The sequence below is a fragment of the Natator depressus genome, chromosome 4 (assembly GCF_965152275.1).
Source record: "Natator depressus isolate rNatDep1 chromosome 4, rNatDep2.hap1, whole genome shotgun sequence".
Lineage (NCBI taxonomy): Eukaryota > Metazoa > Chordata > Testudines > Cheloniidae > Natator > Natator depressus.
The window spans coordinates 80,386,442-80,400,982 of NC_134237.1; the positions used below are offsets into that span (position 1 = coordinate 80,386,442).

Genomic DNA, 14,541 nt, shown 5'->3' on the forward strand with positions numbered 1-14,541 from the left:
GTATGCTGGTACTGAGACATAATTGTCCTTGTCCATATGTGGGTCTGGCCAGGCTGAAGATTTACTACACTGTTTATTGTCTTGTTACATGTCCAGCCACCCAAGAAACAAATGTTTATCTCCGTTCCTGGCCCAGATGCCTTTTACCTCATCACCTCAGGAAGCTGGATACTTGCTATATAGTGATAATATTTCAGTTATATGAGCTGTCACCCTGTTTGCTTGGTTGGTCATAAAAATAAAAAAACAGTATGTGAAAGGGAGGCTACCTTTGACCTTAATGAAACAATGCAGTGGTTCTCAAATTGTGGGTTGAGATCCCAAAGTGGGTTGTAACCCCATTTTAATGGGGTCGCCAGGGCTGGCTTAGAGTTGCTGAGGCCTGGCACTGAAGTGTGAGCCCCGCAGCCCAGGGCCAAAGCTGAAGCTCAAGGGTTTCAGCCTTGGGCAATGGGGCTCAGGTTACAGGCCCCTTGCCTTGGGTTGAAGCCCTTGGATTTCAGCTTTGCCACCCACCCCCTGCCTGGAGCAGTGAGGCTCAGGCTTTGGCCCCCGCACCGAAGGCAGTGGGGCTCGGGTGAGCTTAGTGTTCAGTACCCCCTCTTGGGGTTGTGTAGTAATTTTTGTTGTCAGAAGGGGGTCACGGCACAATGAAGTTTGAGAACTCCTGAAACAATGTATTCCCAATTGTTTTTACCATATTTTCATATATTGTATTAGGGGTGGTAATTTTAAAGGTGTATTTGATTTTAGGAAAGGGCTAACCTTGTGTTTTTAAAATTTGTGTCTTTTTTGGAGTTGTGTTGATTTAAAATTTTTATTTGTTGTGTTTGCTCAGTGGGCTACGGCTAAGATGCTATATTAAACTTCTGACTTCGTGACTTCAGTGGGAGGCATGGGTACTTGGTACCTCTGAAAATACCACTGGCTTAAGTGCCTAAATAAGGATTTATGTGCTACATTTTGTTTGAAAATGTTAGCGTACTAATAAATATCCCCCTGCTATTTCAGTGGGGTATGATATTCTTCACTTTCTCTCTCAAAAAGTGTGTAGTGTTGTTTTATGCTATTAAATGGCTGCTGCCTTCCACCTCAGAGAAGGCTTCATTTTAGCAGGGGAGGAAAGGATCCCTGTGGATAGTTTGTAGAGCTCTTTGGATGAAAGGTGCTATATAAATGTCACTCATTCTTTTTATTACTTTGCTACCTCAGACACATGTTTTGGACACATTTATCCTCTTTTATGGTCTTTAAGGAGGGAAGGGACTGATGCTTATCTGTTCACATATCTCCAATGTTTCAAGTAAAAATACCTATCTATAACAGATGAATCAGTGTCAGTGTAAGAAAAAACCTTTAGCAGGTCTTGAGCCAGGCAGTATCGGTACATGTTTCATATTTCAATCCAGTGTGCTAACCCTAGACCACTACTCCACACTGAAGGAAGCCTGACTCAGGGTCATTAAACACTCTGGTTTTCTCAGTGAATCACAGCTATAGATATACTTGTGTTAAATAATTCTGTGGTGATCTAACTAGAACAACATGTTCAGTAACCTCCATTGTTTCTCATTTCTTATCTGTGGTGCTGTTCTCTAGTTCATTTAGCACTAGTCTAACATGTGGAGGCACCCTGATTAAACATATGATTTGATATCTTTTTTATCGGCTTGATCTCTCTATTTCACTGTTTATCTGTGTATATTTCAGTGTTTCTGCACTGATGTTGGGTCATTTTTAAAGGGGTCAAAATAGGATTTAAAATGATTAGGAGCATTGTTAAAGAATGGTTAATGGATGGGATTTTAAAATGTACCTAATGATTTAAGGACACAAGTTTCATTTGACTTTCAGTGAGATTTGTGTTCTTAAATCACTTAGGTGGGATTTTCAGAAGTGCCTGATAACTTGCTTACTTGCTCATGCTTTTGTTTTCTTTTGCCCCATATATTTCACATGTGAGTATATTGGCCTAGATTGTTTCCTGCCCTTTCTCATGTTTGACCCATGACAGTGGGTTAAAGGGAGAGAAAAACACTGTGGTGGGAGTGGTGGATTTTTGATGCTACATTCCCTCCCCAATCTGTGGATAAATAAGACCCCAGGGAAAGGGATTCCTCTACTATGTGAAGCTCAGAGCCATCCCACAGACACAGCAGTTACTTGATTGCCTCCAAGACACCTGGCAGTGAGGTTCCTGGTAGACCCATGCTGCTGTCACTTTGACCCACTTGCAGTCACAGTGGGGGCCTATTGGAGAGTAGTACATCTCTGACTTGTATTCCTTCACTTGTTTTATTTTGTGCAGAAATTTGGGCACAGAACAGAGTGCAGCAACCCTTCTCTTCTATCTCTATTATGTACCCCACCTTCAAAATTTGCAGTTCCAGCAGATAGGCATTTGTGGGGGTTCCCTTGTCCCCTTCCACGTGAAAGAGGGTAGATCCAAGCTCCTGTGTGCAGATCTGTGTAGATTGATCAGAACCTAGTGCTAAGAAGTGATTTCAACTACCTGACCTATCACCAGTGGTTATTTAAATACCCAGAGGCCTCCAAACGTTCCCTGTTACCTAAAGTTTGCCAAAATGCAAGATTTTGTCACTTTAGTTTTTCAGCATGTATAATGTTGCTTCTTGGGTTGTGTTTTCAGGTTACTTTCTCTGTTACTGTATTCAGTGATATTTTGTTAATGTTTTCTTACTGGAATACCACCAAAAATCCACTAATTATTATTTATTATATGCATTCCAATAGCACCTAGAGACCCCAACTAAGATCAGTGTTTGTCTCAAGAAACTATTTTCTTATATATGGTGACCAGGTGTCCAGTTTTCGAATGGAATACCTGGTCAAAAAGGGACGCTGGTGGCCATTAAAGGTCCAGTCGGCAGTGCTGCGGCACTAAGGTAGGCTAGTCCCTACCTTTCCTGGCTGGACTGCGCTGCGTTCCGGAAGTGGCCAGCAGGTCTGGCTCCAAGGTGGCAGGGGTGGGCATGGGGCTCCACACGCTGCCGCTGCCCCGAGCACCAGCGCCGCACTCCCATTGGCCAGTTGCCTTAACCCTGCTGCGCCACTGACTGGGAGCCTCCCGAGGTAAGCCCATGATCCTGCCCCAGCCCTGAGACCCCCCCTACCTGGAGCCCCCTCCTCATCCCAAAGCCCTCATCCCCAGCCCCAGTCTAAAGTCTGCCCCCCAGCCCAGAGCCCTCACACCTCCACACACCCAACCCCCTGCCCCAGACCAGAGCTCCCCCAAACCCGGAGCCCCCTCCTGCACCCCAAGCCCCTCATCCCCACCTCCAGCCCAGAGCCCTCACCCCACCTGCACCCTAACCCCCTGCCCCAGCCCAGAGCCCCCTCTCACACCCTGGCCCCACCCCAGAGCCCTCAGCTCATCCTGCATCCCAACCCCCATCTCAACCTGCAGCCCCCTTCCGCACTCCAAATCCCTTGGCCCCACCCCTCAGTCAGAGCCCTCACCCCCTCTCACACCCCAAGCCCCTGCCCCAGCCCAGTGAAAGTGAATGAGGTGGGGGACAGCGAACCACCAGGGAGGGGGAATGTAGTGAGCGGGGAGCGGGGCCTTGTGGAAAGGCCGGACAGGGGTTGGGGCCTCAGGGAAGGGGTGGAGCTAGGGTTGTTTTGTTTTGTGCCATTAGAAAGTTGGCAACCCCATGTTTATATCTTACACAATCCATGTTTATAGTCTGTCATACACTCATAAAGGTGAAATACTAGATATACAATGTCTGCTGGTATTATAGGACATCATTAATGATAGTAAGCCAAAAACTGTAACCTAGCTTGCCTTTTTCCCTTTGTTTTGGTTTCCACAATCCATATAATTTTTCATTTTTGTGTTCCTTTTCATAACAAATGTTGTTTCTAAAATATAAAAATAGTATCAATGCCAGCAGACGAGATGTTAAAAATTGGGTTTCAAACACAATACAAGATAAAACCCAGTAAAGAAAGTTCTCAAAGGATTAGTTTCTTTGCAACAGTTCTCAGTTCTGTATTGTGTAGTAGCTTCATCTGTATTATGCAATAGCTTTATTTGCATCCAGATAGTTTGCATGCACCACCTACAGGCCATTGCCATGTTAGAATAATTCCTGATAATTATGATATCCGGGAGGCATACAAGCATTAATCATTCCATCCATGCTTGCATATTCTGCTGATAATCTATTACATTCATGCTCTAGATCTGGTAGGAAAATGATCCTCCCCACCCCCGAAAATATTGACTTTTCAATGAAATATCAAAACCCCCAAAATTTCATCCAAAAACTGAAAACCCAAAAAATTTGATTTGAAAATGCCACCACAGCATCTCACAGGAGTTGTCATTTGGGTGCCTCATGACTCATTCTTTTCTATGGTGTGGGTTCCACTTCCTGGCCAGACTGGGTATTCTGCTGCAGTGCATTATCAGTTTTCAGGTATTTGGTTTTTTGACAGAAATTGAAATTTTCCACAGAAAGCAAACACTTTTCACAAAAAAATCATTTTGTAAAAAACATAGTTTTCTGTCAAAAAAAAATAGTTCTGACAGAAAATTCTTGACTAACCCTATCATGTTGGGCTTTTACAGTACCCCAGCTGCTACTGTTGCATTCACTGAAGATTTAAAATGCTCCCAAGTGAGTGCATGAACCTTCCTTATAAAGGAAAACAATTACTTAAAACAGTAAACTTCATCTCTGTCTTATCATTGCCAGGTACTCATTGCAATTATATATAACTGTCTGGTAATTCATCATTAGTGGAAGCAGAAATTTGATATGTATTTTCTTTAAATTGTTCTTCAGGCATCTGTCGAAATAATGTGTTACATCTTCTTTTCTGGAGAGAAGACAGAATAGGGTTACCTCTGTGTGTGTTTGTTTTTGTGGGTGTGAGCAACTTGCCTATCTCCTGGAAAACTGTGCACACAAAAGTTCTCAAGTTATTTTCACTGGCAGCAAGAGACACACATGGTTGAGGTCTGGCTATAGATATCCTGGAACAAATAGTCCTATTGTTCATCTGAGTGTCTGTACTGAAGATAAACCTAACAACACATTCCTGGTTGTCAGTCAACAATTTTTTCTGCAGTACTATTTGTGATGTAATGCCAGTCTGCTCAAAGGGAAACCTTCATGTATCAAAATCCTAATTAGATATGACCTATCTCTGTAATGACTGTTCTTAATGAGCCCCCTACTACAGTTCTTCTGTGCATAAAGGCCATTCATTTAATATAACCAATGACTACTTTCTGGTGAGATCTGTACATTCTTCTGTTTTTTGATACTATCTGGTTCATATTTGCTACCACATGCAAATTACACTTTACTCTTTATATGACTCTAAGAGGTGTAGGTGTTATATATAATGCCAGAAGGCACAATTCTGTAAATTGCTTCACATATGAAGTAATTTACTTCACAAAGCTGCTAAAGATTTGGACTTGAATGCAAGCAACTACCAGGATTAGACCAACAATTACAGCTTGATGATGTTCATGCGCTTCACTGATTTCATGATTTCCTCTAGTGCTCACTAAACGTGGAAAGGTGCTGCACGAATGTTTATAGTGTTCTTTTAGAATTTTGGGGATGACATATAGCTTATGAATAGGAAAATAATGTATCTCATATGCCAGTGCAGTACACTTTCTTTGCTTTGAACAGCATTTCACATGTATATTAAGGCATCTTTAGAGAGACTCATTACCTAAACTGAGAGAACAACTTTCCCCTTGAATGGACTTTCACTCTATTCTCAGTGGCTTTATGGAGAAAGATATTGACTGGCTAGTAGATGTCATTCAGAAGACTGAACCACAGTAATAGTAATTGTTCCAGGGTATTTATAAGCAGAATGTAGAAAAGTACTTTTTTGGCCAACACCAAACAAACCCAACCACTGTCTTTTTATCCCAACAAACCTGCTTGAGATTGCTGTAGTGCTTTATAAGAAATCTACATCTTCCAAATATCCACCTACAAGTTGGTTGCTGCCTGCTCCTTGCCTGCTGGCATGCTGGTGAGACTTTTTGTTCAGCTACTGTTCAGCTCTGATTTCTAGATCTTAGTATTGGAGTTTCAGCTTCCATAAAATGACCTTTTTTGGTAGATTCAGCTCTTGATCTAATTTATATTCACTATATTATTACGTATTCAGGGATATTTTTATGCACATCTTTTCACTTTCTGATCTAAAACACTTTTTCAGATTTGTTAAAGCTGTTTCCCATGCTGAGGTCTTGACCTATTGATATTCTACAGTGACTTAAGGGGTTAGTTATGATAACGTGGCTTTTATTTGTAATATTTAAACAGATGTCAGTTGACTCCAGGAACTTATACTGTAGTATGCAGTAGGAGCAATTAAACAAGAAATCCCTATAATGAACAGATGTGCATGGTTTAGCTACTTCTATTTTGTGTTTCAATTTTTTCAGGCTAACATAGAAACTTGAATACAAATTCAACTCTATGGGTAAAGTCTTGGCTCCACTAAAGTCAATGGGAGTTTGACATTTGACTTCAACGGAGCCAGGATTTCACCCTTCCTATCTGTAACTGCTGTTAGGGAATATTTTTAGCAGTGATCTAAGGCCCTACTAGAGCTACTTACCTAATAGTTAGCTGATAGCTCTCATCTGTTTCACATTAGGTAAGTGCAGTGCTTTTTCGAATGTACAGGAAGCACCTTATGTTCCTATCACACTTTGTACATTGGCATTTAAAGGCAAGTAATAAATACCAAACATTACAAAATGGCATGACAACATGCCTTGCTTCAGTTGTTGGCAACAGTGTCTTAATAAACTGCTGAGCACATGTTCATATGCTGTCCCTGTGGCTTAGGTCAAAATATACCATTACTTGAAATTTCAACCAACATCCTTTTGTTTTTACATAGCCTGTGCTTTCCACACAAATGATCACAACAAACTCATATAACAATTATAGTTTCACCATATGCTGAGACCTATTGGGTACTTTGTGGTTATATATCTGAAAACAGAGGATGGAGGGTTTTATTTTGGACTCGAAGTGCGAAATTTACCCTTGCATAGAGAGTCAGCATGCTTAAGTTCCACTTAAGCACAAACTGATTCATATTTGTTGTTCAGATGTTCTGCAAAGGGGTTAATTTCACCCTTGAAACAAAGTGATATGTTGTCCAGCATGTTGCAACAAGGACAATCAGAATAAGGCCTGGAAGGCTGAAAGGGTCTGCAAGATTCGAGTTTATCATTTCAGTGGAGTCTTTTTTTGGGAGAAGTTTTGGAAACTATTCCAAAGAGGTTGTCAGAACACATAATTGGCAATATTGGCAGAGACATTACATGTCCTCCCTGGATTAGCTGTCCATCTCTCAGACTGTCTTCTTTATCTCAGGGTTGAAGTATGATGTTCAGGCCATAGCTGCTCTGTAGACAGAAGATTATTTTAGGTTGCCACACCTATTCCCAGAAACTGGAAATGGGCGACAGGGAATGGATCACTTGAGGATTACCTGTTCTGTTCATTCCCTCTGGGGCACCTGGCATTGGCCACTGTCGGAAGACAGGATACTGGGCTAGATGGACCTTTAGTCTGACCCAGTATGACCGTTCTTATGTTCTTAAGTGCCAGAAGACACAGATGGCCCTTGCCTGGTTGCTAAAATTTGCAGCTTTCCTCTGACAGCTTCTACATATTAAAATCTGCAGCATATTGAAAATTAGGGCACACTGTAAAATAAACAGCACAAGGGTTACTGTAGTATTGGTACCATACTGGATCACGGAGGGGGCAATGACGACTATAGGCTATAGGGCACCCTGCTGCCTAATTCAGGTCTCCTGTGTCACAGGTTATAGGGCCTTTACAATGGATGATTATTAGGATTATGATTGCCTTCAGATGAACAGGATGCATCTAATCTACAATCAGATGATGTGATCCAAGGAGGAAGTTTCTCTGATATCCTTAGTGTGATAGCTATTTTAGACCAGACATTTAGGAAACAGTGAATGCAGAGGATACTTTGTGTACTTATATTATCCCCTGCTGTGTCATTTGCATTTAGAGTAGTGGGCCAGAGGACAGACACAAAAACATAGCTATCCTACTACATGTGTTGATTTAGTGTGGGATTTTCAAAAATGCCTATGGGTATGTCTGCACTGTGATAAGACCCACAGCACAACTGTGGCTGGCTCAGGCCAGCTGACTTGGGCTGGAGCCCAGGCTATGTGGGTCTCAGAGCCTGGGCATCTTATACTGTAATTTTATAGCCCTGCAGCCCAAGCTCTGAGAGTCCAGGTCAACTGACTCAGGCCAGACACGGCTCGTCTTTTATTACAGTTTAGACATACCCTCGATGACTTAGGATATTTGTATTTCTTAGGCATTTTTGAAAATCTCACCCTTAAACAATACCAGTTGAGGTTCTGGGCATTTTATAGAGATTAATGAATAGCAAAGGCCTTGTCTACACTAGAAAGAGTTTGCAAATATAACTATACTGGCAAATCCTCCTAGTTGAGGCACAGCTTTTACTGGAAAAATAATTTGTTTGCTGGTATAGTTTATACCAGTTCCCAAAAAGAAATAAAGCGATACCAGCAATAGGACTTTTTTGCCAGTATAACTGGATTTATACAACAGCCTTTGCTGCAATAGCTTTAGTAGTTAGGGGTGTGACATAGCCATGTCAATATGCAAGCAAAACTTTTAAGTGTAGACCAGGCCTAAGAGAATTAATGACCTACAACAAAGCCTGGATATTGTTCAGAAAACTTCTCTTTGTACAAAGTGTGTGTGTCTCCAAAATGAAGACTGAGGTGTATGTTGGGGGACAGCACAAACAAAAAGCTAGATTTGTCAATAGGACTACTTACATTGTGTTGAGGTGGGAGCAATTCATAGGTCTTCAGTTCAAGGTGATTGCTGTTCCCAGTGGAAATGGTCAGGCCAGGTCTCCACTACAAATTTCTGGGGGCATAGCAATGTTGGTCAGTAGTGTGATTCCTGACTGACATTGCTATGCCTGCAGAAGTCTGTAGGATGGATGCAGTGATACTGGCAAACTCTGCTTTTTACCCAAATAGCTTGTGTTGCTGGTAAGGGGTGGTTTTTCTATACTGGTACAAAGCCCAGCTTTGTCAGTGGAGCTGTGTCTACACTAGGAGCGCTTTGCTGGTAGTGTAGAACCTACCGGTATTCCCATACTGGTAAAGTGTTCCTACTGTAGGCTTCGAGTTGGTCTGCACATAAAACTTATTCCCACAACAGAAGAGTGCTTCTGTTGCCATACGCTGTGTCTATGCTAGGGGACTATGTTGGCATAGCTGTGTCAACATAGGTGCTATAGTACAGTAGTTCTCAACCAGGGTTCCGGAGGGCCAGCATTAGACTCGCTGGGGCCCAGGGCAGAACGCCGAAGCCCCAGCGCATGGGGTTGAAACCCAGGCCCCTGAACCCCATCAGCTGGGGCTGAAGCCTGAGCCAATGTAGCTTCGTGGGGGCCCAACCAACTTTATTTATAATTTTGTCATCTTTAAGTAAAATTACTATGGTGTTTTTTCATTTTACAGGATTGGCATGGTTTTGGCTCATCTAAGTTAGGGAAAGGAATTAAATGTAGGAACTTTGGCCAATGTTAAGGGTTTAGACTGTTGTTTTTGTAACCCCTTACACCAGCGTCTCCTCAGAGGTACAGGTAGTTCTGGGAATGGCAGCACAGTCCCAGAAGACTAGCACTTTTGGTACAGAAATGTCATTCCTGAAAATTTCTTCTGGAAGCAAATATTTTAGGAGATATTAATATGAGTAAAGGACATTAAAAGCTGGCAAATTCCATAATGTAACTTATCTGAAGTACCAGTGTGGAACAAGACTGCTATACATAACTAACATCAGAGGAAAGCTATCTGAGTGAAGTAGTGCTGTTTTTGTCTTTTTTTAAATCTAATGTGTCTGGTTCTGAAAGTGTAGGATTACTTAAATTGACAACAAATCCTATGTTTGGTGGCAGACAAATCTCTGCGATTGTGTCCCCAGATAAAGCTGGGTTCATTTTAGTTCAAATACAAAGGAACTAAGGGTAAAAATATGTGATGGTGTAAATCAAGAAATAACAGGGAAAAAAGCTGAAGTGTACTCCAAGCAGAATTTATTAGAAGTCTATTCAAGAAAAAACACAGAGACCCTTTAAATTCTTATAAGCAAAGTCAATTACCTGAAAGCCAGGTATGAAAAACTTGTATTTTTAAAAATCAGTTACAGAGTAGAAACCGTACTTTTTTAAATATCACAGGCAACAGATATTTAAGTCTTCCATCATAAATGGCATCAAAGATCGGTATGAATCTCACAGCAAAGCTGCATGCAGATCTAAATTAAAATGGAAAGCCTTTGAAATATAAAGCTTTTGCCATGAAATTTGCAGTAATAAAGGTATGCTGCACAAAGATGTTTCTTTACCTTTGTCTTAATGACATTTTTCTGTAATAAAGTCATATGTACATTTAGATTTGGCTAGTAAAACCATTAATAAAATTTTGCATAAAATGCTATTTTACAGAATTGCACTATCCAGGTGTGCTTATGGTAAGAGTGGCAAGTAAAGAAAAATGCATTGAAGATGTTCTGTATTATGAAAAGGGCAAAGATCAAATGAGGAACTCTGATTTTTTTTTAAATCAACACCAAAATGGTTCTGTACAAAAAAGTACAAAATGCTAGAGACTACTTACATAGTGATAAGATCAACCCTTTACCACAAGAAAAATGCAACAGAAGCTTTTGCCATCTATAAGGTGCTGAAGAAACCAAATTTGAATTGTTTTGTATAAAGCCACAGTCATTATCATCCTGTTTCGTAATTTCATATATTATTTTTGCTTACCTAAGGAAAAAGAATGGTGTGTTCAGATATTTGTTTCATTCAGAAAAAAATACTAAAATGTATCAGTTTTAATAGTTGTGACTTTGTTTTTGTGTGTACTATATTCCTAAACAAGAATGCATAATTCAGATTTTGTTAACATATACATATATATAGAGTGAAATAAAATCAGTAAGTTTGTGCATATTTTTTCAGGTGGCTATGTTAGAATACAACTTTGCACTAACACTGTTTATTTTTGTTCTGTAACTTCATCTGATAAATAAAAACACTAACCTCTCAAATTTCATGTTGCTGATTATTACAACAAATTTAGATGCAATCATGTAATGTTAGACATCAGTAGTTCGCTATTGTCATCTATCTTCATAGCTCATTGTCTCATCATTATCCACAAACTCTCAAGATTTCATGCCTCTTGCACTTCTTTAGTTTTAACAGAAAGCACTATAGCTTATTTGAAAAAAAATGAGATTTAACTAATACAGTCACACCCATCCAACACACTTGCAGTTCCCCCATTTTAACTACTCTTGCTTGAAATTTTACAATCACTGTGCATATGTTACAACGTATAAGTGCAGGCAAAAAAAAAATCTATATTATAATTGTCATATATCGTAAACCAGTAGAATAGGCAAACTTGTGATACAGCAAATGGAAAGCAACATAGGCTGCCAAGCTAAAAAGAAAGTGGACACTCAAACAACTTTTTAATTTTTTTAAAAAGTAAACGGCAACTTTCTCTTTGTACCAGGTGGAAGCTGAGAATCAAATTTTTGCATAGCATTTAATGCTAGTACCACAAATGTCCCAAACAATGCCGGTTTTCCCATGGAGATTCACCTGTGTACCTTCCATCAAGGGTTTCCTATTCTTTTGTTTCTAATGGGGGAGGGGGGGAGGGAACTAAAGCAGGAAAACAGGAGAAAGTACGTAAATGTTGAAACAATTCCTCTTGTTTCATAAAAACTTAGTTATTCACACACTTTAGTCGTTGCTGTAATACGGCTGGAACGGTTTGGCAGATGAGGATGGGGATGATGATGAACTAGATGACCTTTATTTGAGATTGCAAAGCAAGAAAACAGAAGGCCTGTTGTAGCATGTTTTCCAGCAGCTTTATGCAGATGTGTTGCAGAGATGCAGCATAAATAAGTAGGGGAAAAAAATCACAGCCTCTTGACATAGTTTCCAGGGAAAGTACCAAAGAATTTGGTTCTTCTTGAGGTTCCTGAAAGTAGAAGTAATAAATGAAAGATGGCAGTAACAGTAAGTAATCACTACGCATGTGTGGCCTTTTTTCAGTTTATGAAATTTCATTAGCACTACAAATATTAGGACAGGAGAGACTTTTTATGCTTGTAGAAAGCCAAACTGACCCTGTGCATTGCATAGCTTGATGAATTACATTTCCCAGTCATAAACTGTTCAATATAAGGACAGGAAAAGCAACAACAAGAGGCATAGTTACGTTATTTTATTTCAATTATGTGTATCCAGATTATAATTTGTGTTAATTTTAACATATTAAAATATTGATCTAGTACCTTTGAAAGATATTTAACAATATTAATTGTAGTGAAATAATCTGGCATAAGGGTGGATGTCATCAGCAGTTCTGTAGGATTTCCAAAATAATTTAGGATTAGCAGGACAGTTAAACCCTTACTCACAGAGAGTAATACTTGCTTACATGAGTAGTCCCATTGAAATCTATGGATAATTACGTGAGTACATTCCACTCAGTCTAGGTGACGGCTGCATGATAGTGCTCTTCATTAAATAAGTGGGAAGCTACCTATTGACTTCAGAGGGCTTTGGGTCAGGCCAGTCCCCAAAGACTTCAGCATAATCAGGGTTATGATGCGTGCCAAATTACAATCAATTTGCCACTTAGAACACATCAAATTATACAATTATCTAAATATAAGCAAACTATGAGGGCAGCAAATATTTCTCAATTTTTAAAAAAAAAACCAACCAACCAAAATAAAACATACCCACAAACCATCCATCATCACACTTTTCCATCACATCAATGATATCTCCCTCTCTCAGCTCCAGTTCATCTTCGTTCCTAGGAGTATAGTTATATAGAGCCTGAAACCTTAAACAGGACAAACAGCGTGTTTTAAAAAAAATAAGTTCTTTTCACCTTTACTTAGCTAGAGGAGCTTGTCAAACATTTAAATTAACTTTTAAAGTAATATACTCCACTAAAAACTACAACACTGCGTATTGGAAAACAGCAATGCAGGAAACTTTTGCCTGTATAAGTACATATGGGACCAGGTCCAGAATGGAATACACAGCACAGTTTATGTAAAAGACAACTCATGTGAGATTACTAAATTGTTTATAGTGGGATTCATACTGCTACGCAATGTAACTGAAGACGCCAATGCACAACTCCTCTCAGCTCTATTCTGAGAAGGGGAGAGACCCTGAGGGAGAGGCTTTTGAGAAAGATAGTGGTGCAGTAGCCATGGCCTAAAGGGGAGGGGAAAAGAGTAAAACGATGTGTGGGGGGAAGAGGAAAGTAAGATGCTGGTCCCAATATCTTAGGAGAATAACTAATTTCTCCCACTTCCTCCTGTGGTGTATGTCCCCTTTGCTCCTCCTGGATTCTGGGTCTGGCCCTCAGTGTAAGTTAGAGCAGCCTCGGAGGCTGGACAGATAAAATAAAAATAGATGAAAATGGAGAAAGTGGGAGAGAAAAGGAAGGGATAAGAGTACGGTATATCCCTGGCAGAAATGAGAAGCTAAAAGGAAGGCAAAAGGCTAGTTGCAGTTACATACAAGGAGGGGGTGGAACATGAGACATTTCACCTGGTTAATTTCTTATTTTACATATAAGAGTGAATTTAGTTGTCATGAATGTGATGGCTTGAATCAGGCAGTATATAGGACAAATTGTGCTAGCTTTCACAAATGTCTTTCATTCTATCGCATTTCTACCTTACAGTACTCTCTACTTTTTCAGTCCTGGCCTTTCAGTTATGCGATGGTGTGTGTGATGGATAAATGGCAAGAGAAATGAGACCACCAAACTCATTTTCTTTCGGTGCCTGTGTTAGAGGTGAAAGAATAGTGTATTATGTTACTAGGGCTAGATACTGCTTATACAACAGTCCTGTACAAGGAGTCACATGTAGTTGCAGCAGCTGAGGAGCATCTCAGGGATGGAATTCCTTTTTTTCTTCAGGAAGAGGAATAGTCTCCTAATGGCCCACCCCAGTAGCAGATTACAACAACTCTTACTGTGCCAGTTGGCATACTGTGGGGGTATAGTCAAGATCCCCCCACATTCCACTATACTTCTTTGTCCATTCCCTGTCCGTCCATGCAGGGCTGAGCATACAGCTTCCCCCTTTGGTGTACAGTAGAAATGCAGGGATGCTACACAGCAGCACGTGTGTAGGTTTTTATTTTCCCTTATGCTGAGCTATAATCTGGCTCTTAGGTTGGAGGAAGTTTTAGGCACTCATCATCCACACAAAATTCCCACTGGCTTCAAGGAATTCCAAACTGGGCGATTAATTCTTCTGGTGGTGGGGGTCTATAAATCAGTGCTAGAAATAGCCAACTAATGGAATAATGATCTGCCTGAACAGAATTAAATGGGAGTTAGGTGCCCTGGCACTT

At 40.3% G+C, this 14,541-nt stretch overlaps 1 protein-coding gene and 1 long non-coding RNA gene across 16 annotated transcripts in view; one reads left to right on the forward strand and one right to left on the reverse strand.

Moving 5' to 3' along the window:
- LOC141986611 (uncharacterized) overlaps positions 1 to 10,840 on the forward strand; it is a 91,073-nt gene extending 80,233 nt beyond the window's left edge. For both annotated transcript variants that reach the window (XR_012639334.1, XR_012639335.1), the window contains exon 3: positions 10,570 to 10,840. This is a non-coding gene — a long non-coding RNA (uncharacterized LOC141986611). The remainder of the gene's footprint in view (positions 1 to 10,569) is intronic.
- SORBS2 (sorbin and SH3 domain containing 2) overlaps positions 10,155 to 14,541 on the reverse strand; it is a 279,268-nt gene continuing 274,881 nt past the window's right edge. For 4 of the 14 annotated variants that reach the window (XM_074951273.1, XM_074951271.1, XM_074951274.1 and 1 more), the window contains 2 exons: positions 12,897 to 13,003; positions 10,155 to 12,127 (listed from right to left, as the gene is read on the reverse strand). In XM_074951273.1, the coding sequence (XP_074807374.1) occupies positions 12,066 to 12,127; positions 12,897 to 13,003 (169 nt within the window). In that variant the 3' untranslated portion in view covers positions 10,155 to 12,065. The remainder of the gene's footprint in view (positions 12,128 to 12,896; positions 13,004 to 14,541) is intronic. The other 10 variants (XM_074951282.1, XM_074951281.1, XM_074951279.1 and 7 more) reach the window with 4 other exon arrangements.